This window comes from Melospiza georgiana, chromosome 6 (assembly GCF_028018845.1).
Source record: "Melospiza georgiana isolate bMelGeo1 chromosome 6, bMelGeo1.pri, whole genome shotgun sequence".
Lineage (NCBI taxonomy): Eukaryota > Metazoa > Chordata > Aves > Passeriformes > Passerellidae > Melospiza > Melospiza georgiana.
In genome coordinates this window covers 43,926,672-43,951,184 of record NC_080435.1, presented here as the reverse complement: position 1 = coordinate 43,951,184, position 24,513 = coordinate 43,926,672, and the positions used below count along the sequence as shown (strand labels likewise).

General features: G+C 33.8%; 1 protein-coding gene across 1 annotated transcript in view; it reads left to right on the top strand.

The window, feature by feature from the left end:
* CEP128 (centrosomal protein 128) overlaps nucleotides 1–24,513 on the top strand; it is a 102,165-nt gene that overhangs the window by 40,124 nt on the left and 37,528 nt on the right. The window contains exons 15-17 of the mRNA XM_058026634.1: nucleotides 2,511–2,684; nucleotides 4,238–4,297; nucleotides 5,966–6,158. Coding sequence (XP_057882617.1) covers nucleotides 2,511–2,684; nucleotides 4,238–4,297; nucleotides 5,966–6,158 — 427 coding nt within the window. The remainder of the gene's footprint in view (nucleotides 1–2,510; nucleotides 2,685–4,237; nucleotides 4,298–5,965; nucleotides 6,159–24,513) is intronic.

Here is a 24,513-nt window from a genome sequence, read left to right as displayed (position 1 = left end):
AGATGCAGTGGAGCTGTGAATGATTTAGAAATAATTTGAAGTAGATATGCAATGTAAGCATAGTAAAAGAAATTCTAAGTAATGTTGGAGTGGAGGATTTTTGGATTTTTGAGATTTTCTCTTATAGTATAGAGTTAGAAAAATGTTAAATCTGGCGTTTCTTTGGCTTGCTAAACTATCAGGAAGTGGTTTCAAAGCTCAACTTGTCAGACTAGTAAAAAGTACTTAAAATGAAAATTCAAAAATGTGTTTTTACTGTGTTTGCATTTTAGTTGTATAATATCTATCATTAAGAAAATGTATTTATAGGAATGTACATAGGCTTCTGTAGTCTGTTGTGTATTAGCTCCAACCTTACCTAATATTGGGAAGACAATTTTTGAATCAAAATAATCTTTTATCTCTAAACTGAAAAAGATCAGAGAAGGTTTTAAGCATGCAATCCTGTAGTCTCAACTTTTGCAGGTAAAGGCAAATGGAACTTCTATTAGTTATTGCATTAAGGTTAACTTAAAAGAATAGTTGCTATTTTGGTTTTGTGGATTGTCAAAAGGGATGTTAGGATGGGGGAAATAATATTACCTCTTCAGAAACCTCATGCTAGCATACAATTGTGGAAACACAGCAGAAGCTTATTGTGTTACAGAGTATTTTATTTATTTTCTAAGCTTCTTATACTTTTAATATTCTGTTCTTAATGCAAATACTAATTCAAAGGGGCATAGGTATTATAGCTAGCTTAGATTCTTTTTTTAATTGAAAGGTGAAGGAGCAGAGCATAATGGTTGGTTTCTTTCCTTTTCCTTCTGTGCACTTCTGAGTCATTTGTGACTTCTTTTCTCCTGTAAGCTCTGGATGTAGAATGATAACGAATGTTGACACATTCAGAAAATCAAGCAGATAAATAAAAAAATAAAGCTATGTGTTCTGTTTTAGTCATGATCTTTGGGAATGAACTTTGACATGTGTTGGAATGCATTCAGTGAATAGTGGGGTAACAGAATACAGATACTGGAAATATATACAGTGCAATTTTACTGCTTTCAGAATACGAGTCTAGGTTAAAACTATTATTTCAACTCCCATCTTTCAACTCCCATCTTTATAGTAAAGAAATACTGGAATCTGTCCATCTTAAAAAATCTTATGACTTCTTCAGTTTGAATAACTACTGTCCCAAGTGTTTTTGTATTAGTTAGGTGAAAAAATCAGACTGCTTATCAAGTATTGGTGTTCCACATTTGTAGGCCACCTACATTAAAAACACCTGTTTGGCTAGTAGAAATAAACCCCTATACATATATATGTATACAACCTCCTGAAAGGAGATAGCAAGGTGGATGTTGGTCTTGTCTCCCAATTAGCAAGTAATAGGACAAGAGCAAATAGCCTTAAGCTGTGTGAGGGGAGGTTTAGATTGGACATTAGGAAAAATGTATTCAGGCATTGGAGCAGGCTGCTTAGGGAAGTGGTTGAGTCACCACCCCTGGAGGTGTTCAAAAGACATGTACATGTGGTGTTTGGGGATATGGTTGAGTGGTGGACTTGGCAGTATGGGGTTTTTAGTTGGACTCTATGAATGATTCTGTGATTCCATATATATACCATTCATGGAACTTGAGTGTTAGACATTTTCTAACTCTGTGTTGGTGTCTCATAAGAGCAGTGTATGAAGATTTCTAACAAATAGACTTCAAACAGTTGTACCTTGTCATTGTGGAGGTCCACAGTTAATAATTTTTTGAAAACCTTGCCGTTCTCACTATTCTTGGTGCAACTCACAGTTAAAGTGTTTGCCCTTTGCTGCATTACATCCTCCTGATCTCAGCAGCAGACAGGTGCGTTTCCATTTCTCTTATTCTCACAGGATAGGTTTTTCTATATTATTTATAATGCATAATTCAATGTTTTGTGTAATCTAGCAGCAGTTTTGTTTGGTTTTATGGCAGCTCTGTCATAGATATAAAAGAAGATAGTCTGACTTAGAAACCTGTAATATATTTAATCAACTTTCTGACATTAGTTGATAACGTAAACACTTTCCTCTGTGCCACTCACTCTCCTATGAGATATTCTTTGAGTAGTTTTCCTTGGAGGGCACACTGACTGCCAATAAAATTTTCCTTCTGGGATCTCTTTTCTGACAATAGATTACATGCCTACAACAGATTGAGGACAAAAGATAATAATGGGAGTATTTAGTCTGGGCTCTTTTTCTACTCATGAGGAGATTTGTATTAGAACATCTATTTTTGACTTTGAAAATAGGCTTTATGATTGTTGAGTTTGGATTTAGTAGCAGTTTCTTCATAACTGATTTACAGGATAATGAGGAGAACCAAGGGAGGAACTTACAAGTGCTATTAGAAGGTATTATTTTTCCATGGCAAGCAGTTGAACTTAGCATGACTGAGTATGGTCTGATTATGAGATTGAATGATACATGGCTGATGACATATATTATTAATGCAATTACTTAACTTTGTTTTGTTTTTCCTTTTTCACTCCAGGAAAAACAGATCAGCAATGAAGATCATTTGAGAAAGATGAGTGAGGCCAGACTGCAGTTTAAAGATCAGCTACGTCAATTAGAAATGGAACAGCAATCCATTCTCTCTATGATAGGAAGTGAAATTGATGCCGCTTGTGAAATCATTTCTCGGGACTCTATGGAGAAATTCAAAGTAATTCTAAATTTTAAGTATGCTGCAGGTTTTGTTCTTTTCTTGATGAAAATTTGTAGTGGAATTTGCATGCATTGTTTTCACTGTTGCATAGATAATCATTCTGACAGAATTATGGGTATTTAGCTGGTACAGAGGGACATTGCTATGTATTAGAATGGGATACTATGAAGGACTGTCCATGCATTAGTTGGTACTGCTTCCTTTTTTTTTTTTTCTTTTTTGAGAAATAGTTCTCCTTTTGTTTCTGTGAAAGGACCTTTTATTAGCCAAAATTTTGTGGTAGGTTTTCTTAGGCCATGTTCCTAGAATTGGGAAATCCTTAAGAAGGACCTAAAATGCTTTTAAAACTGGGAGAAAATGAAAGAATTTTTTTGTTAAAAAATCACTTGGATGCTTTGTTTTTTTATGTAGAGAACTGAATAGTGAAAATGGGAAGAGTTTATACCCTCCTCTTTTGAGGAGCACGTCCTTGTATCCAGAAAACTCAGACTCAAATTTTCAGGAAACTGGTAGCTTGCTGGAACTTTTTTTTTGCTATTTTGCTACTTCTCCTGCAGCCCCTGTCTCCCTGTAGCTTTTCTTCTGCGCGTTCTCATTTGCTCCCCAGGTAGAGAAACCACTCTTGCTCCCTCCATATGATTCTACATGACTGATCCTCTTAAATCAACCTTGTACATTTCTGAGAATAGTGAGGACAGACTGTCTGACTCAGCTTGTCGCCACACTTACAAGTACTTGACCTAATGGCCTTTTGGCCTTAGCTACAACCCAGATTACATTTTTTTTTTTGTCTTGCTATTTAAACAGAAAATACTTTGTCGCTCTTGGTCATTTGACTAGGCTGGGCTGCTTTTGAAATAGATTTTTTTTTTCGTGATTGACACCATTTCTCCACTTATACATGGAGTTGGGGTATTGCAGCACAAAACTAGATGAGAATTCTAAGAAAATGTATTTTACAAACAAGCTTTCTCCCCTGTATCCTTACAGATAGGTCTTTTTTAAAATTAACTTTTATAATCTGCTGTGGTTGCCAGATTTTTGATCATTGAACCATGCCTTCTTGGACTTGTTCCTCACCTTGTGAAGATTTTTTTGGTTTCTGGATAAGGTTTTGCAGATCCCTGTTTATACAGTTCTCCTTGGTTTCTAATCGCTGGCCAACTTAAACCAGTTCTGAGTGTGAGTTTTTGACTAGACAGTTAATGTGAAAAAAAAATTAGTTTTGTGGTCCTGGTATGAATTTTTATTTTTTTTTAAAGATTAGCATCTTCATTTATAATATTGTTCCTCTGCCCAGTACTTCAGGTATTGCTAAGGTTTCTGAAAAGTTTCACCCTTTACTTCAAGAAGTTGCCACTGCAGCTTGGGTAAGCAGGAGGAATTTGATGGATAAATATTTGTATTGAGAGAAGTCAAGCACTAGGCTTAATCTTCCTTGATAAGAAATGTATTTCTTTGATGAATTTCCAGTAAGAAGAAAAGACTTTCTTCCTCCTATGCCTAATTCCCATTTTATGTCTGTTTCTTTGTCACCTGCTTTTTCATAGGCAATATCCCTTACACCAACAGTACCGAATGATCCTCATCGCTGGTTAGCAGAAGCAAAGGTAATAGTCAAACCTCCTGAAATTTTACTGAGTAAGCTAATATTCAGCATTTGATGATGTAGTGGGAGGTGTCCCTACACATATCTGGGAGTTGGAACTAGATGATCCTTAAGGTCCTTTTCAGCCCTAACCCTATATTACACTCGAGTGAGGAGGTGAGTCTGTGAGTGGATGGATCTGGTTTAGTTGAAAGTCCATTTAAAATGGCACTTCAAAGGTAAAAGAAAAAATACAAAAGCATTCCTTTGGCAATTATTCTGATATTTCCAGACTTTTATTTCAACTGATAGAATAATTTTCCAAATGTTTCTATCAACAAGAAATAGCCATCTCTATAGCAAAATAAATAGCAATGTTGTTTTCACAAAAAAAAAGGCATATAAGTAAGAGCAGTGATAGCCTTTAGATCTGGTTCAAATTTTTTGAGTAAAGCATGAGAATGTAGTTAGCAGGTTAAGTTTCTCTTACAGCAGTATCACAGGGCTAGAAATCATTTTAAATAAGGCTGGTATTTGTTGAGTCTAAAATATATTAGATTGGATTCTTGGAAAATGAACGATTTTTCTTTCCCCATTGAAGCTTTCAAATCCTATAATATGGGGGCACACATGCTTGAGAACATCTTCAAGGTGATGACTGTAACTCATAAGTCTTGCCTTTCATTTGGCAGCTTTCCTTCAGCTCCCTCAACTCACACACATAGCACACTTCTTACCCAATATATTTTAAAATAAGTAAATTTCTCATTATTAAAATAGATCACATACTGTGGAAGACAACTGGTGGTTTTGCTTCATATAGAAAGGTCGAAACCACAGGAGAATTGATGTAAGGATAAAAAATTGCAAATGTTTGCATGTAAGAGAAGATTATTCATGGCATGTGGTCTTTGTAAGACTTGTAGACCAAGAAAGGCTTCCACCATAGATAACAGAAATAAGATTGGAATCAAGGGAGAAATGTTACGGAGGAAGTGGTTTCTTCATTTGAAAAAGTGACACATATTATTAAAATGTTTTTTTAAAGACCACCTATTAATACTTTGCAAACCCAAGTTTGTTTAGCTGCTAGAGGGAAGTTTAGAATGAATGACTGCTTAAAGTGCCACTTTTATTTTCTTTTGTTTTTAAATACTGTGTGAAAGTTTCCATACTGTATTCCATTTAATCACTTCTAGATTTACTAAATTGATCACAACCTTATCAATGAGATCTTTTTCTCCTCTGAGAGAACCTTAAATATTGGCTTTTTCTGACTAGAAAGGATTGATGTCACTTTTTTAGAAAAGGGAAATATTTTAAAATTCTGCCAACATTAAAATGAGAGAAAAAGGTACTTTGAAAGGAAGGCCTATCTCTTGGTGCATATGTGTGCACTAATTCAATGTGAATTTCCATATTTACCCTAGCAAATTCATGCTTCTGATTTAAAAGAAATAAAAGAAAATGACTTTTCCCATATAATTATCAACCAAAATATGTCTCTTGGGTCTCTTGAAAATCAACTTTTCTTCTCTTGATATATCTAAATGCCTTTTGTTATTATTGTTCAGATAGCTAGAAATGAGTAATTTGTGACTCCAACGATCATTTGGTCAGTGAACATTTATGTCTTCTTATTTTTATTAGAATTCTTTACTTTTTATTGTACTTTTTGTTTTAAATGTAGACTAAGCTTCAGTGGCTCTGTGAGGAGGTAAAGGAAAGAGAAAGTAAGGAAAAAAAGCTGCGATGCTACTTGCTGCAGAGCCGAGAACAGCTCAAGAACTTTACACAGATAAAGGAGACTGAGCATCAGTCTCTCTTTAAACAGATAAAAAAACAGGAAAAACTTTTGGAAGAAGTTCACAGAGAAAAAAGAGGTATGTTATGGATTCCATTTTTGTTAATAAAAGGGATAAAGAATTTAATATTCTATTAATTATAATTTCCATGGCACAGTCATTTTATCAGCTAATTATTTCAAACTGCAGTGGGCTTGTGCTAACCAAGAATAAGGTTTTGTTTGTGGTTTTTTGTTTTCCCTTGCTGACAAAAAGGCCAATGCAGTCAGCCACCTTTCAAACCCATACAGTGGCTGAGTAACACACGAGTTTACATCACACACAGTGGATAGAGAAATTATTTCCCAGCTGTACCATCTGGGACATTGCACGACCTGGGCAAAAAGGGATTATACAAGAGTTTGAGGCAGTATGAGTTAGACTGCTATTGCACAGCTCACTGTGTCATGGTACGATCTTTCATTGTATTCTGTTCCCTCAGTTTTGGAAGAAAGGTGTCACCTTTTAGATTTTCTTCAGAAATCTTGTTCCAGCCTTTATTCAGGACTCCATACTGATAGAACTGGGCAGAATAAGTATTCCCTTTCATTATTTTGTTCATTGTCACGTTGTGTTGATAGATTTAGATTCAGCTAAGTGTAAACTTTTAGTAAATGTAATTACAGCTTCTAGCAGTTGACTTAATGAAAACATTTTGTGAATTGCAACAAAAAAAAAACCTGCTTGGTTTTGGCAAGAACAAAGTTAATGCTCTTCCTAGTAGCTGAAATGTGCTGTGTTCTGGTGCTAATATGGATAGTAATGTTGAAAACACACTGATGATTTACTTGTTACAATCTAAGTCAAGCAGTTTTCAGTTTTCCATGCTCTAATAGTGAGATGGTGCACAAATAGCTGCACGGGAACATGGGCAGGCCAGGGGAACTGGCAAAGGTATATTCCATGTATTAGAATATTATTCCCAGTGTACAAACACAGGAGAGTTTGGGAGGAGCCAATCACAGCTGGAGAAGGGGCTGGACATTGCTTGGTGGTGAGCAGTGACACTGTACATCACTTGGGTTTTTTTAAAATTTTATTTATATCTTTTTTGACATGTGTGTGTCATGACAGTGCATGTGACCATGTATGCAAGAATAATGGATTTACAATCTCCATGTGAATTTAATTGGTTTGTTTTACAGTCATGTCAGCTTAGATTTTTCTTTTTAATTTGAAAATTATGATCTTCATTATACCAAACCAGTTATTTTTCAGAAGTTGCAGAAGGTAGAGAAATAACAGAATGCACATCTGTTAATCTGAGTTTTGAGTACTGTTGTTCACTAAGGGATACATTTAAATGTTTAAAAGGGGTTTTTATTTTAAAAAAGATGCAAGACAGAGTCTGACTGTTTTTATAATTTGAGCGAATACTCTTACATACTGAGTGAGAAGCCCAGCCTTGATTATGAAGCAAGTAATACAAGAATGTAAACATGTAAATAGTTTAATGGATAAATGATTTGAACATGAAAATTGGAAAAGCTACTTTCCCAGAGGGAAAAAAGAAAACCCAGCTAAAAGCATAAAAAAGGTGTTAAGCCAAAAGGAGAAAGCAATCCATCAAAATGATAAGAAATTTAAATTAAAGATACAGAATGTTGGTTGGCTTTTCTTACTTAAGCATAAAAAATGGAAGTATTTACACAGTACTAAGGCACCCAGTATTGAAATTACAGGCAAATCCCAGGTACAGGAATAAAGCAAATGAAGGCAGAATGTATTTAAGTGATTAAAAAGCCCTTCACTTTTTTTTTTTTAACATCAAAGTATCCTTTAAGGTATTGCTAAATAAAATAGATATTAAGTCAAATTTGATCAAATGGATGAAAATATTTTCTGTTGCAATGGTGCTGATTTTAGATGGAGCGTTTTATCAGATTCTCTGATAACCATGAATATCCATGGATGTGGTTGACTGTCCCCACTGACACAAACCTCTTGTCTGAGTACCTGATATAGTCTGAAAGTAGTCCATTAATTTAAGTTCATATAAATCAAAACTTATGAAAATGAGACAGAGAAATTATATTCTCAAGAAATTGATTTTTTAATTTCCTTTCTGTGCATCTGATGTAATTTATTCATGGAGTTTTTTGGGGAAAAAGAATGAAAATAGAGATTTATGGTGGACATATCAAAAGTAGGTGGCATAAATATTTAAATTGCTTTGTTGATGAACATGTTTAGGAAGTTTTATTAGCTTAAATAGATTTACTAAAACTTTTAACTATGTATTTTTTTGTATTTTCTCTTCACCAAGGCATTTGTAAATAGCTGGGATATTGTAGGCTTTTAAAACCTACTTACAAATCTCTGTAGAAGTGTTAACCTTATCACAGTGGTACCTGTTGTGGTATAAACTGGCTGTCCATGTGGTATAATCCTGACAAATACAAGTAAGCTAACACAGAGAATCATCCATGAGAGAATATGAATGAAGGAAAATATAGTTGTGAAGCACAGAGTTTCAGGATTGTTTACAGAGTAGCAGAAGTTTCATAGTTATCTGGAGATGCTTCAAGATCAGCTACATTTGTCTTCTTTTCTTTATAAGAATATCATGATGGTGAGTTTAGAAATTCAGAAGTCTAGCAATATTTATAAATGCAGAAGAATTGAAGAGGATGTGACTTCTGATTTCAGGTTTGTAGATTGGTACATTGGATGCAGTTCACTACTTAACAAGGTATTTATCTAGCATGCTACACAATGGGATATTTCAGTAACAGCTTGGATTCTGTGTTCATCTTGGAGTGGTTTTGGTCTTAGAATCAAATTTATTGCACTAGGTATTCAATATGTTAAGAAAATAGACAAAGGTCTGAGGAAATAAAATGCATAAGTTCCCATTTCTTAGCTAAGAATTTAATTTGCATTCTGGAATCACTGAGCATGCCATGGTGTTCTTAAGAACAATTTTAAAATTAGTTTAGCTAACAAGAATTTTATTTTTATTATTTTTTGAATGCCATTGTCAGCAATTGTACCCAAGACCTGGCACGAATTTCTTTCATTTATTGTATTTCTATATGATCTAGCCAGACGGTGTAGTCTAAAAAGCTCATCATTCAAATCAGTGAAAGTCTATATTTGATCCTGGGTGGACCCAATGGTTTTATAAACTCAGATATACTTTAATTGCCTTTCCAAGAAAATCTTGCAATATATTGACATGCATATAGCTAGACAGAATATGTTATATAGTGGTGGACATGAAGTCTACACAGTTCTTTTGTTTCAGGATAATATACTGCTACTTCAGAGAAGACACGGACAGTCAACAAATAAATCTTTAGCAAAATAAGACCTGACATATTTGGGAAGACCATATCTGTTCCTTTTTTAATGAAACAATGTTAGTATGGCTGTAGTGATGTAAGAAGAGGAGGTGCGTTGCTTGCATTTACACAACTGATTTAATTGGTGTCAAAATATTCTGCAAAAACTGTTTCACACCAAGTCCCAGGTGATGCAGGATGTATTCTGTATCCTTTCTCGGTGTCTACTGAAATAATGCTCTACAATCACATTTGAATTATTGCATATTTAGAATCTCTTATATAACATTTATACCTATACTTATATATATTTATACTGCTAAGTAAAGCTTAGGAAGTTAAAAGCTGTAGTCCTGAGCTGTGATAGACTAATGTTAGATGCCTTTGTCACAAGTACAAAACTGTTCTGGGCAAATGTGTGGTGTTTTTCTTTATGTATTAAGTTTATCACTCATGCATTTATCATTGTGCGTTGTCTTATATTTGAGGATACAAAAATCCAGTTTTTAAAGACTTGTATTTCAGCTGGTTTTAGTGGTGGTGTCAGCTCTATGAATCATACAGTTACCTTTCGTTTCATCACTTTAAACAAGTAAAATTTGCAAAGATTTTGGGAAGTGATTCCTGAAGCAGGACATCAGTTGATTTTAATTTCTTTTTTGTCTGTTATGTTCAGTCAGGATTATCTGTTATTCAACTGCTGTGGATAACATAAACTCAAAAGAGCCTGGTATATTAAAGTAGATTAAAAATGTAGGTAAAACCGTGCTTTGACAAAACCTAATCTTTCAAATTATATTTCTGTTTTTTCTGTTTTAAAGTCAGGAGTTCCAATTTTTGTTTGAGTCAGGGACACTAAAGCAGAAAGAGTAAAGATTTAAAATAAGAAACAGTATAGTACATTGAATATAAATATACTGACACTGAGCAATCTCTGCTATTAAACTGAGGAATGGGATGAGATTGGAAACCTGGGAAAATCAAAACTGTCTAAAATCTTTCAATTATGACCTATTATGTTTCATTAAATAGTAAAGTACATGTGCTGTTTTGAAGACGACTTTAAGCCTGAATCTGCCCTTTCAGCTTTGATTCTTTCTTTTTTATTAAATTTCTTTTTCTCATATATTGCATGATATTGCCCTTGTATGAACAAGAGTCCTTTCTGTGGCAACAAGAAACATCACAAGGTATTTTCAGGTCATCTTTTATTGAACAGTGGATGGGAGCATCAACTAGAGAGAACACTCTTTTAAGCATACATACAGGAAGGAGTCTGAAGGATTTCAGAGAAACTTTTCATAGTACTTGGTTTTCATAGTGAGCTTCAAAATTCATAAAGTTGAAAATCATTACTGTTGAAATAGTTTATTTCTTCTTAATAGTGTTCTTGCCCTTTAAATAATGCTTGGTTTTTTTAATGTGATGGGGGAAGGAGGAGGGAGGACTTCTAAGTTATTTTTAAACTTTGCCAAAATGAACCTGCGTTCAGAGTCTTAGAAGAATGGAAATAAACCCAAATCATTTAGAAATCATGCCCTGTGGAATTTTTTTAAATCGGAAAACTGGAGATATCTAACTGGATATGCATTGCTGTAATTATTTATTTGTTTTCTGGAACCATTTTCATTTGACATTATCTTTTTATGCACTCATAAAAATATGGCTGCCATTGTAAAAAAGAGAAGGTAAGAGATGGGATCAAACTGTAGCTAAGATCTTTTTAAGACTTCCTTTGATTTCTTTTTTCTTTCTGAATCACATACTTTAGATGATTATCTGTAACTTATGTACAGTTTTTTGGTGTGGAAAGCATGATGAGTCCTTTAAGTTAGTGAGTTTGTACTGCTCATTAACAGTAAGAGACTATATTTATTAGATTAATTTCTTGGTTTACCTGTACATACCAGAAACTAAACCAAAATTAACAAAAGTAACCTGGGGGATGAGGATTCAGTGTATATTAAATAATTAAAATGTTTTATTTCATTTTTTCTTTCTTTTGTGAATTATGACTTTTTTTCTTTAAACCAAGCTAAAATAGCTGGTGTTCTATGATCTAGTGGTTTTTTTGTGTTTTTTTTACAGCTGTTGAAATGATGGCATTGGACTCTTTATAAGCACAATTACAGCTTAACAGTGATTTAACACTGTGTAATAAAAAGAATCTTGTAATCAACTGTGCAGCTTTATCAGGACTCCTTGAATTAATATGAAAGGTGCTGTGATGCTTTCAGGTTATATACTATGTTTCTATACCAAACTGATAACACCATTTTACAGCTATTAAATTTTAAAAACCCAACCAAAAAAACTCTACTCCAAGCAACACAGGTACTTCCACACTTGTCTTGAATTCAATATTTTTCTGAGAAGTATGTAACAGAAGCATGCTATCTGTCATTTATTCTTCTTTAGGTAACAATGACATCCTGAAGAAACTCATCAATATCTGAGAAGATGTCAGTTTATTTAAATAATATGCTGTCTTATAGGAAATAAAACTGAACCAAGGGCTCTATGTTCCTCTCCTGTTCCTCTCCTGTGCCTATTCCCTTGGTCAAAGCCATCTTAGTGTAAAATACAAATGAATCATGTTTGATATTTGAGCAGAAATGAAAAAAATGCTATGATTTAGTATAGTAAACTTTTTGAAATTAAAGAAGTATTTAAAATCTTGCATCTTGCTATGTCATAGATTCAATGTCTTTCAAAATTAGTGCTTGTTGTAATGGTTTTGCCTAGAATTTTACAGGCTGTAATAGAGTATGATTTTCAGTGTAATTCATTGCTATGTTAAAAGCTTTTATATCCTTTCAGCTAACATGATATCCAAGATCCTTTTTTTTCCTAAAATGAGTCCTAATGATATGGTGTATGTGGAAAATAGAAGTTTAAGTGCTATGTCAGTACTAAAAAATTCCTCACTTTGACAAAGGAATTTTTTGTCAATACCAAACAATTCCTCAGTTTGAGAAGAATTGATCATCAGTAAAACCAATTCTTAATGTTGACTGTATACAACAAAATAATTTTAATTACAGAATATACATTTAAAGCGAATTCTTGAAAAAAAAGGAAGTCTAGCTGGTTTTGGATTTTTCTATATAAAAATTAAATAAGTGATATTTAATCTGTTTGCCCATTTTTTTCCTTCTAGTGGGTTAAATATGACAAATTCCTAGGTTGGATATTTACTCTGATCAGCATGTTCAGGGTAATAACTATCTATATCTAACATCTTTTTTTCCTTCTTTTTTTTTTTTTTTTTTTTTTGAGAAAATTAGACATGATTGGTACTTTTAAATGCTTTACATATTTTGTAGTTAAAGGAGAAATTCCTTAAAAATGTTTTAGAGCCAAGCAAGACAAGCAAATTAACTATACAGTTCATATAGTATGAGTGATTAGAACAATTAGCTACTAATTGTTTTTACTAAATAACAGGCTCCTCTATGTAGTTTTTTTAAAACTACAGACACATACTACTGGGCATATAGATCTGAATCTTTAGAGTGGAGAGAATGTCTTGGTATTTTTCTTGTCTGCATCTATTATGTCTCTAGGGTAAAGCCATAACATAGTCAAGGGCATTATTTGGATACTTCTACCTTTTTTAAAGGACTTGAGTTGCAGGTCGTTAAGCGCTGTTAGTAAATATTGTTGCTGTAAAATTTTATTTGTTTGCTTAAACAGGTACAGTATCTGAGTCAGAGAGAATGTGCCTGCTCATGATTATGTACCAAACAAAAAAAAAAAGAGAACTGAGGGTAAAGCTTGGTCTCCTATTCCTCAACTGTATTTCTTAATTCTACACCACCTTTCTACTCTGAGAATTATTTTTGAAAATACACATGTTCATATTGCAGTACTTATTTTTGGGTATTTGAGCAGTACCTTTGTGCAACATTATGTATTGCTAGTATGTAAATCTGTGTTTAGTGGAAAACATTTAAATATAAAGTTTATGACCTTACTTTTTGTTTCTCGATTCTAACACTTGTGATTTTGTTGTGGATATGATTTTTGTTTTTTTGTTTTAGTATACCTGGTGAATTGAGGTGCCTACCACTAAAAAAAGAGACGAAGTGCAAACCCAAGAAAACAGATTCATTGAAATATATATGTATGTACTTCCTGCATATGTACATACTGCATCAATATTGTATGTTCTTCAGCTGCCAGGATAAACCTTTGTCTTCCTGATTTTAATTATATTTGATGCCTTGGCTGTAGAACATTACTTTCTTGATTGGATTGAAATTCTTGGAGCAGCATTTTCTAAAAATAAGGCTTGAATGTTTTCTGTATGGGAAACTGCTTCTACTTGCGAAATCAAATGATCAGACAGTATACTGTTTCTTGCAAGACACACTATGAAATGAAAAATCCTAGTGAAATGATATTGTTCTAATGCAACATTCTTAAAATCCATGGAGCACATTTTTATTAAGGAAGAGATCAAAGGGTAGAATTAAGTTAGGATGCTATTGAATGTAATGCAATGACCTTACAGCTGTTTGGCAATCCACAGTTACCCTATCAAGTTTTTAATGCCTGTTAAAAACCAGCTTATTTTTTAGCAGACGCATATTTAAATTGGGAGAGAACTTAGTTTTTCAGATGCCTTGCTTCTGTAAAGACATGAGCCATGAGTCATGGAACTTGGGAGTGAGTTTGTTTTGCACAGCTTGGTGTCATCCTCGTGTCTGAGGAAGAAGGGGCTTTCCTCTCCAAGCTGTTGGGAATGTTGAGCTGATATTTCTCAGGTGTATTAAAGGGATTATAAGTATGTTGGGCTATGTTTTATTAAAGTGGCTTCTTACATAAGAGTGGAATGTGAATATTCTACTATGTACATACTTATTCTCTTAAAAGTTGGAGAAATATTAATACTTCATCCTTGGTCAATGGGACTTATCTACACAGACTGGTTTAATGAGTTTCTACCATGCACTATTCATGTATTACAGTGAAACAGAGAAAATAAGCAACAGTAGGCTAAGATCTGAACTTTAAGGTTGAAGTATTTTTAACTTGTTGCAAAAACATCTCAAATTTAAAAATACAAAAATACTCTGTCCATTCTGATACATGTATGTTATATACAATATGTATATAGTATAAAATCTTCAGACTGGCTTCTGATATTGTGGGAAGATTGCATGATGAGGGGTATAAAAACTGAAAGCTTTTAAGATTTCTTTCTTGGCTGTTTCAGGAATGATTGTATTTTAAAATCTAAGGTTTTTACAGTACACTGCAACTCTTATATTGATCTGATCTTAAAACACTTCAGTGTGTGACTTCTAAAATAACTTGATTAATGTAAATATTTTAAAGTCTTGCTGTAATTTTATCTGGAAAGAATTTTGATTTCCAAATAATTATTTACAATAAAGGCAGTGTTATTACTACTAAATTATGAAAATTTCCATCCTTACTGTAATTGAGAATCAATGGTATGATTATGTGGGCCATTCAGCAGCATGATTATGCATTTTTCATTCGTTAATCTGCTCTTACTATAAGAATGGCAACATAAAATGCTTTTAGTTCATAAAATTAGTGTCTCATATTTCCTGAAGTGGTAATGTACAAATATAGTGTGATTGAACTTGAGCATTCTATTTGTTGCTACTCATAAGGTTTTCATAATTAATTTCTTTTTGTTCATTGAAAATTTTGTTGATGATGATTCAATAACTTGTAATAATCTAACTTACTTGAGTAGTAGTGTAACAGTATTGGACAGATCCAGGAACCACACTGCATCCAATTAAGAGGAATAGTATCACTGGGATCAGCTATAGTCAGAGCATTTTTACAGACCTGTATAAGCTCTGTAAATGTGTGTGATCATCAGAAGCTGGGTAGTTTATTTTTCCGTCTGAATTAGCAATGCGAATAATATTTTATAACACCAGGTCAAGAAAAAGTAGTATCAGGTGTCTTGTACTTTAAAATTTGTTGTATATGTACTGTTCTCATCTGATGTGTGCCCTGAAGTATAGGGTGCAAGTTGCACGTGTACTCTGGTTCCAAGAAGATTATCTGACTTTATTCTTTTTCCTGAGCAGTGTTTTTAATCTGTGTCCTGTAAGAGATGACTGTTTTTTTCGTTTGCTCTAAAGATTTGTTTGCACTGCCTTAGTTTAAATTGCTCTATAGACTTTGTTTGCGCTGCCTTAGCAGAGCAAACGAGATCCGAAAGAAAGAATTTATTCCAGAAGTTGTAATGCTGGTGTATTTCAGCTCAAGTAAACTGATTTCCTGGTGTATAAAATACACATCAAGGTAGCAGAAGGACACACATTTACAGTAAAACAAGTTTTTATTAAATGGGAAAATATCTGTTACTGATCATGCTAGTGCTTTGGGACAAATGAACTTTGATGACCAAGCGTGTAGAGGAGAAGCGCAGTTGTGTGTGGCACTTACATTGTACTGTGTAAAGTGTAGGTCTGGAAAAGATGCTGTCAGAAAGCTTGACAGAGTAGAGAAACCCAGCATGATTCATTTTAAATATTACTTTGATACTGAAGGTTGTCTATGATTTGTATTTTATTGTCATTATTAAAACAGTAGGTTGTCATACTGAAAAAAGATACGATCCTTGTGTCAATTAAAAGGTGTTGTCAAAAAAATATTCTGGCAGCAAATGTTGCTGCAGTAAAGGAAAATTATACTAGAAAAAGGGGTAAAATTAGAGAAGCCACAGAAAAGCATACAAACTTCTGGGTAAGAGGTAGAAAAAAGTTTCTGAAAAGCACACTTAGATTTTCATTTTCGTTATTTTCTTGTTTTCTGAAGAAAGTTTAGAACCATATTTTCACAGTACAAAATATATTTTAGAGCTAAGGCTTAAACCTTTACTTTTGGTCTCAGGAGCTTTAATTTTTGTAATTATATCTTATTATACGTAATATAAAGACACAAGGGAAGAGAAATTTAGCCATCTGAAAAGATGGCTAGAGGGTATGAAAACTGTACATAAACAGTATGAATTTTCAACATTGGTTGTATATTAAGAGAGTAGTTTTTTGTCGTTTTCTCTGTTCTCAGGAGGCATGAGCAGATCAATGCACATTATAACCTATATCTCTTAGCAGTTATACATGAGGGGCATTTCCAGAGAAGCACATTTACTGTTTGCTTGGTACCGCCCATGCCTAACCTAGGAGATGATGCCCCAGCAAGTTTCTGTTTGCCAACATAGCTTATAATGTATGCTGCAAGAGGCATGATATAAAAACATACCAAATATTTTAATACTTTAGCAAAATTCAGTTTGTTCCTTGCATTTGCATTGCTGAGATTAAACAGATGTGCAACTATAATGTAAATAGGTAAAGGATTAGGTATATAGAATACTCAATGTGGTCTCCCATTTACAATGGTATTTTTGTGGGATTTTGACAGTCATTTTGCCATTTCTTTGATTACTATTTCAATATATCTGTCAAAATTATGTAGTGTTGGGAGAATGGGATAAGCAATTCTATAATAAGCATAATTTATTTGCAGCTCTCATCAACCTTGTAATAAGATTTGCAGTGTGTTTTTATAACAAATTAATTTTTTCTAGTACATTTATTATACTGCTCATACTTAATATACTTTTCTCCATGTAGTCTCCATTGTGAGATAATTGCCTTCTTACCTTTTAAATCAGTTAAAACAGCAGTGTAAATTTGGGTTTTTTGTGATCAGTCTCCAGAAATTCTGTTGATCAGAAATAGAAAGTCAAGTGTCAGTTGAAAATTACACATACTCCACTGCACAAGAGAAAGAAAAGAAAAAAGTTCGGATGTTGCTATTCATTTATAATATTATATATGTAATTTTCCTCTTAATATTATCTTCTATTTTGGAATATAGGAGAGATTTCTTCCTCAAATCTATGTATAGAAAGTTCTTGAAAAAATTTACTGGACTTGTATGGTAAATTTTTGCAATTGACTATGCAGAAGGAATAATAAGTTAGTGCATTTAGCTAGTGTAAATTTCAAAATAGTTTTTTAGATGTTAAGCAAAATGTGCCATTCACTGAAACTTAAAATGTTTGCCAGCTGAGCTGGTAAGTCTCAGTTGTCTATCATCAGTTACTGTGGGACAGTACAAAAACAGGATTGTCTCACCAAGGAATAAACTTAAAGCCTAACTGCAGCTGAAAAAATGACAAGTAAACATTGCTATTAGAGCTTTCTTCATAATTGCCAGCTCAGTTTATTGCATCTTCCTATGTAGTATGTGTAATAGACAATTATATAATTTCTAGTTGCATTTTCTTGGGTGTCAGTAAGGCATACTGACCTCTGTGTATGTATGTTTGTTTGGTTGAAGTAAGTGTTTTCTCAGAAGCTGTTTGGGTCCTAGTGATACATAGTGCCATCTAGTAGAATTAAAAGCTTTCTTACAGCATGTGTCAAGGAGCGAATCCCATGGAGATAGGATGTGTGCTTTTTGTATGCTTTACTCTTCTGACAAAACATCCAAGCTGCTTAAAAATTCCCTTTTTTTCCTGAGATTGGTAGGGAAACTTAATTTCTGGACCAGTATCTCTGAGCTTCTTGTATTATCTGTTCTCCTATGCTGTGAACATTGCAAATTTGATTGTTTAGTTCTGATCTTCAAACAGCCCAATTAAGAAATGCACTTCTGGGCTTGGGAGAATTTCTCATCTCAAGTAACAAGTGACCTTGGCTAGAAATGCTTTCTGTCTTGCAGCTGTTGGCCTCCTTTGGTTGGCCCAGTTACTTCAATTCAAATGAGCTGCACTAGCTGCTTCAAAACCCTGGATACCCTTAATCATTGACCATTCCTTAGCTGATAGGTCCAAAATCAGTTTTGTATGTATTTGCATTAAGATCTGCAGCTGTCTTTCAGATGTAGCCAAAAGGAAATTTGCTGATACACATAAATATGGTTGGGATGATAAACATCAAAACAAGAAAATCCTAGGATATTAAGAGAGAGCTCACTGGAGCAAGTGGCATTCAATTTCCTGTTTGTCATTTACATATGCCATACAATGATTTTTATATAGCTACCATGCCCATAAACATATCAACAAAATTTTCTAAAACAAGAAATGACAAATTATCTTTCTAGCTTGCAGTTGGAAAATGAAAACAAATTACATTTCAATTTCTTTCTGTGTGCTCCTGGAAACTTTTATTCATTATCAGAAAGGAAATGTTACTTCATTCAGGAGAGAATTATAAGAGTTATGTATTATATGCAGTGATAAAAGTGTTCAACTGCATTTTCTGTTTAAAGTGTGAACTGTTATGAGGACCTTGCTTTCCGGCATTTCTTACTATTTTTTATTTTATATAATGCTGATTTTTTTTTTCCTTTCCAGGTTATTTAATAGGTTTTCTAACCAAAGCTATGGGAGAAAAAGCCATTGTCGGTTTCCTTGCATAGATCTGTGCTACAGACAGATGTGATGATAGCTCACACACACAAATCCAAGTGAATCATGAGTTAGTGGGTCAAACTGCAGTTTTCCATTCATGGAGACATTTAATATCACTGCAGACAAAAGGCAGAATTCTTATTTCTGTTTCTCTCACTCCTGTCAGTGTTACTTTCTCCATCCCTTGCTCCGTGTCTCCATCCCTTGTTCCTCCTCTCCTCCTCCTATAAGCATAAATTACTCTATTAGCCACATAGGACTGTCAGTTTTTTGCCAGTATGCTGTTCTTCTTGTAATGAACTAAGACCTTATGGAGGTCCAGGTTTGTCATTTTGCCAATGCAGGACAAAGTAAGCAAGAGCAATGCTCAACCAGAGGCAGGGAGCAAAGCGACCTCCCTGCATTTTGGCAAATGCAGCTGCAAATGCCATCTAGAATGTGATCTGAGCACATCTGGCAGGACTGGAGCACTTGGTGCTAGCACCCTGTCAGCTGGGTTGGACTGGTTTCTGTGGAACACGAAGAAGGAATGATTACATAGCCATTAGTATCCAAATTAGCTTATTTAAAGCTATTAGTAAAGAATTCCATTGTAGTATAAAGGTGCTATTGTTAGGGTTGAAAATTGATGGCCTCTCAGCCAAATCTGTGAAGTGTAAAATCTGAAGTGTTTATCCACAATCATTGTATGTTAGATTTTTTTTAAAGTCTGTTCTCAAGATTTATTTCTAGTAGGAACATTATTGCCTGAATTCCAGCACTGGTTGACTACGTTACTGTTGCATGAGTAATCAATACCTATATATTTGGTAACGGTTTCAGCTAGAAGTATGATCAAGTAATTGATGTTTAAGGCCTTAGAAACATTAATGATCATCACACAATGCTCAGTGGCAGAAATTCAGAATGTTGCTATTTGTGTTTTGTTTGAGAATAATTTCTAAATGCAGTAAATCTCAATTATTTTCTCAATTATCTTTATTTTTAGGGTTTTAAATCTTTTTTTTTCCTCATAAGAAATTCTGTATAGTTATAAGTGAGAAGAGACTTCTGTTATTGTAGTTAAGTCATGCCACTGTAATGATAGTCTGAAAGAAGAGCTGGAGTTTTCTGATAGATGTTTCAATAAATAGTAGCCAAAAAAAAAAGTATGGCAGCATACTCCAAATCTAGTGTTTAACTGTTCAAATAACATTTGTATGTGTGTTAATAAATTGTCTCTGGCATATGTGTCTTTGATGATAAGCAAGATGAAATTTGAAAATACTGTCTTGGTTACTGAAATTAAATTATTATTTTATTACTACCTTTAATGGTACTAAAAAATTTGCCATGAGGAGTTTGTTTTGCAGTTAAAAACGTTTTGCTCATTTTGCCTGCAAATAAAAGGCATAATCCAGAATCTGTAATGACTGGAGGAATTTCACCATTGTTACTGTTTGAAGTTTGGATTTTGTGTTTAAAGTGCAGTTACAGACAATGTTTCTTAGCTCATGTACGAGGAGGGCATAGGGAGTAACAATGCTGGCTTTTCCTGCTATACTCTTATCCTTTTTTTATCCTTAAGCACATTAAATGGAAAAAAAACATAATGTTGACACAAAGGATGTTACAAAAGGAGGGTAACTTGCAATTATTAGGGTTGTTTTAATATTGTTTAAAACGTTAATTTAAGCATAGATTCAACCAACACCTTCTGGTAGAAGGTTGCAGATTTGTGGATACAGTTTTTATAGCTAGATAATTTGTAATCCGAAAATGCCAACATCCTGAAACTACTAAGCCATTTCCAAACCAGCTATCCAAGCCATTAATTAAACATAATGGGGAAAAAATTGTCAACTGCATTTTCGGCATTTGGTGTATCCCATTTTAATTTTCATGGCAGAAGCCACGCCGTTCAGATAAACATTTTACTTTACTGGATCAATTTTCCATGATTTTGTTCTTGCGGGTTTTTTTTTTTTTTGTTGGTTTTTTTTTGTTTTTTTTTTGTTTTTTTTTTGGTTTTTTGTTGTTGTATCATTCTTGATATCTGATTATTAATTTAGCGTGAAATATGTGTATTTAAATGAGTTTTTAAAGAAATTGTTAAATAGAGGCATAAAGAAAATTCTATCCTGCAGTGTTTTTTTTCTGTCAGTAGAATCATGGCTTAGTAGAAGCTTCAATAAGAAAAGCTATGGTGGTGGCATCCTGTAGCAGTGAAGCAGGTTAATATCCATAGTGCAAGGACACTGATGTAGAAGATTTAGTATTCCTGGCAATGAAAAGTGGCTGCCTAAGACTGAGACAAGTTGATTGATTAACGAGTCTGCCTGAAACTGAAATTCCAGTGGTCTGACTTTATAACAGTTGAGCAAATAATGCTAACAGAAGGTTTTCTATAGCTCTGCAGTTGTGACTCACTGAGTTAATACCTTTATTGCTATCCCAGTTGTGTTACTTCTGATGTAACATCTGTCTAGATTCTAGAAGAGACCCTTGATTCTATTCTGTCTGTGATTCAGCTTGCTTATTTGGACACTTCTTCAGAGAACAAGCAATACCTGGGTTACCACCTCTTAATTTTTCATAGTGGCAGCTGTTTGGAGATGACATAATTCTAGATAAAAAAATCTTTGTAGGGATTTGTATTAACATACAGACTGTTCCTGTTCTACATACAAAGATGTGTTTGGCACTTCAAGATTAGTTTATGCCAATCATTCATGGCTCAAAAGCTACGTATCCAGATATGCTGGATATGATCTTCTGCTCATAGGAGAGCCTCTATTTGAATAATAAGCAACACATTCTGTCCCTTTACTGTAAATAGTTCTAGTCCCTTCTTCTCTTCCTCATTCTTACCAGAGTTTCTCTTCCCATAGAGACCCTTCTCAATTGACCTTGTTCTTACTTGAACTTTGCTTTTTTTCCTCTCAATTCCATGTGTTACGATGTATGCTGCTTGGTGTATTAAGGAGAAAGAATTTTGGAGTAAAAGGCTAGAAAACATTTCAGCTTTCTAAAAACTAAATGCCTTTATTAAAAAAAATTCTGAATGCTAACTGCCAGCCATAGTCTGCTTACTTCAACAGTGAGATTGTTCAAAGGTTCTAAATACTGAGTACTAGTCTCCAAACTTTGTTGATTGCATGCTCCATTGGTAAAAAATTCATGAGCATGCTGCCCTAATATATGTATATTTATTGATAATATTGTATATTTATTTATATTTATATGAACAATAAATACATATAAATATACAACTTAATGATAAATAGATACACATATCTTTGTAAGTTCAGCCCACAGAGCTAGAAGATCTACCTTGAGCATATTTTCATAATGAAATTGTCTTTGAACCAGAATGAGGCATTTTTATTTTTTCACTTCAAGATTAACCTTCTTATTTGTCTGTGTCACTAACTGTTTCCTAATGAAACTTACTGGAACTTACTAAAGCATCTAGGAAGTGAACCCTCCCTCATACTCCTCCTACTCTAATTTCAGTTGGGAATCAGTATGGTCCTAAACAATTATAATAGTCATGCTCTCTCTCCCAGCTCATACCTCAGGCAGTTGCTGACATAGAGGAGTTTGGGGCTGTCGTCACCTTTTGTATTCATAAGAAAGTTCATAGGAATATTTTGCATGGATTTCAGTTCACTTTGTTTGAGCTTCACGTCAGAAGATAGAGAAATATTTTCTTTAGCCATGTTCAAATGAAGCACAGAAAATTTCCCAGGAATAGAGGGAAGCCAGGAATAGAACTAAAAGATCTCATGTAAGCTTTGGGAAAAAAGCCTTCTCATTCTTTTGATAAAGGCCTCTTAAAAAGCAGCACATTAGGACCTATAATTTTTTGATTGGTAACCTTATAGTTTAGTTTTTTTAATATATTTAATCTCATATTCAGACAAACTATTCCAATGCAATCATATTTGGACTGTAGAAGAGGTTACAGCAACTTGGCCAAGGATCTTGTGTACTTAAGCTGTGTATTTGAAAAAAAAATAAAAAAAAAAAAGTGTGTATGTATGTACCCAGTCTTGAACTTGTGAATTCATTGTAAGGCAGGCAGTGTAGTAGTTCAGGTAATGACAGGTACAGAGAGGTTATAAAACTGATGAGGAGAATTTTGGACTGGTTCTTGTGAAAAGTGAAAAATTGGAAGAGGTTTTCTAAATGAAGTGTTGGAGATATGGATATCTATATCAAATACCAATCAAAGTGAAAGGAAAATAACCCAGTAATGTATCATTCATTCCTAGAAGTCTTAAAATTCATGAGTATAACTTGAATAGAAATTCTCTGAGAATATTAAATCACACTTCTCTGTTGTCCCACGCAGCTCCTAAATGATTACATTTCCCTTCTATAAGCTATCCTTTTTTCTTTTTTTTCCCCCCAGTAGTAATTAGCTTCTGTGCAAACAGAGAAATATAGACAAGGCCAGACTGGAGATGCGAATGTTTAAAAGTTTTGCTACAAAATATCAGACCTGCCTAAGCCTCAGGGAGTAGAAAGAAAACAGTTCTGTTTCTTGTATAGTATTAAGTCTCTTAGGGAATCTGAATGGTGAATTGTTTCCTTCTCTTTTAAGTTCTGACACCTTTCTTCTATTTCTTTTTCTGCTATGATTAGGTGTGCTGCTTCAGGTTGGGGTAAGCCAATGCCTTACTGTAAGTTGAAGAATCTGCTTTGAATTTACACAGTAAAAATACAAGTATATACCTAAAAGTTATCAAAAGAATGAATTAATTTCAAAAAAGTTCAAGTTTTCTGTAAAGTATATTATTTTGAATTCTTGATTATGTAACTTGCTAACTACAGTAGCTAATAAATTACTAGGAGCTGAAAAGGCAAAGAATATTTCAAAAGGCACTTCGTTTTTTAAAATTGTATTCTTTTAAGTTTGGAGCTCTTTTTCAATGTGGACAAGAAAACTTTTGATTTAGATGCAGACTAACAGCTTTTTGGTCTTGGTGATCATGAGTATTGCATTCCTTGCAGTGGTGGAAACTGAACTAAAATCTTTAAAGACAGTGGAATGTGCTCAGTATAATATAACAGTTTGGTAATGAACTAGGAAAGCTCTAAAAAGTATTAAAAATCACTTGAGACTTTTTTTTTTCCTTTCTTTTTTAAAATTTTGCTTGGGATTACATAAACACTGAATTTGGGATTACATAAACACTTGAGATTACATAAGCACTCAATTCTGAAATACAAATAATGTATGGACCTTGTTCCACACTAGCAAAAATTAATGTTCTAAGAGATACCTATTTCTATAAAACTCCTTCAAGATGATAATAATATGGTTATGTAGAAATTCCCTTCATGACTTGCATGTGTGGCAAATACTGTTACAATTAAAATAGTGCGAAGTAGGTGCCAGTGCTATTTTACATCTCAGTTGCTTTAGTGCCAGGAAGATTTGTAGTGTTGGGCCTGACAGTAGGAAGCTTGAGCCTCATTGAAACATCCTTTAGAACTGAGTGCTTCTGGATTGTGACAGTTTTCACAGTACTGTGGAGCCATTCATCACAACCTAACACAGGTACAGGGCAAAACTGCAGTTGTTCTGCCTCTACTGGACATGAATTAATATGTATTATCTTGTTACACAGGTTCAGCTAGAAATATATTTATTCACCCCCAAAACAGGGCCTTCATGTCAGATTCATTGTGTGAAGGG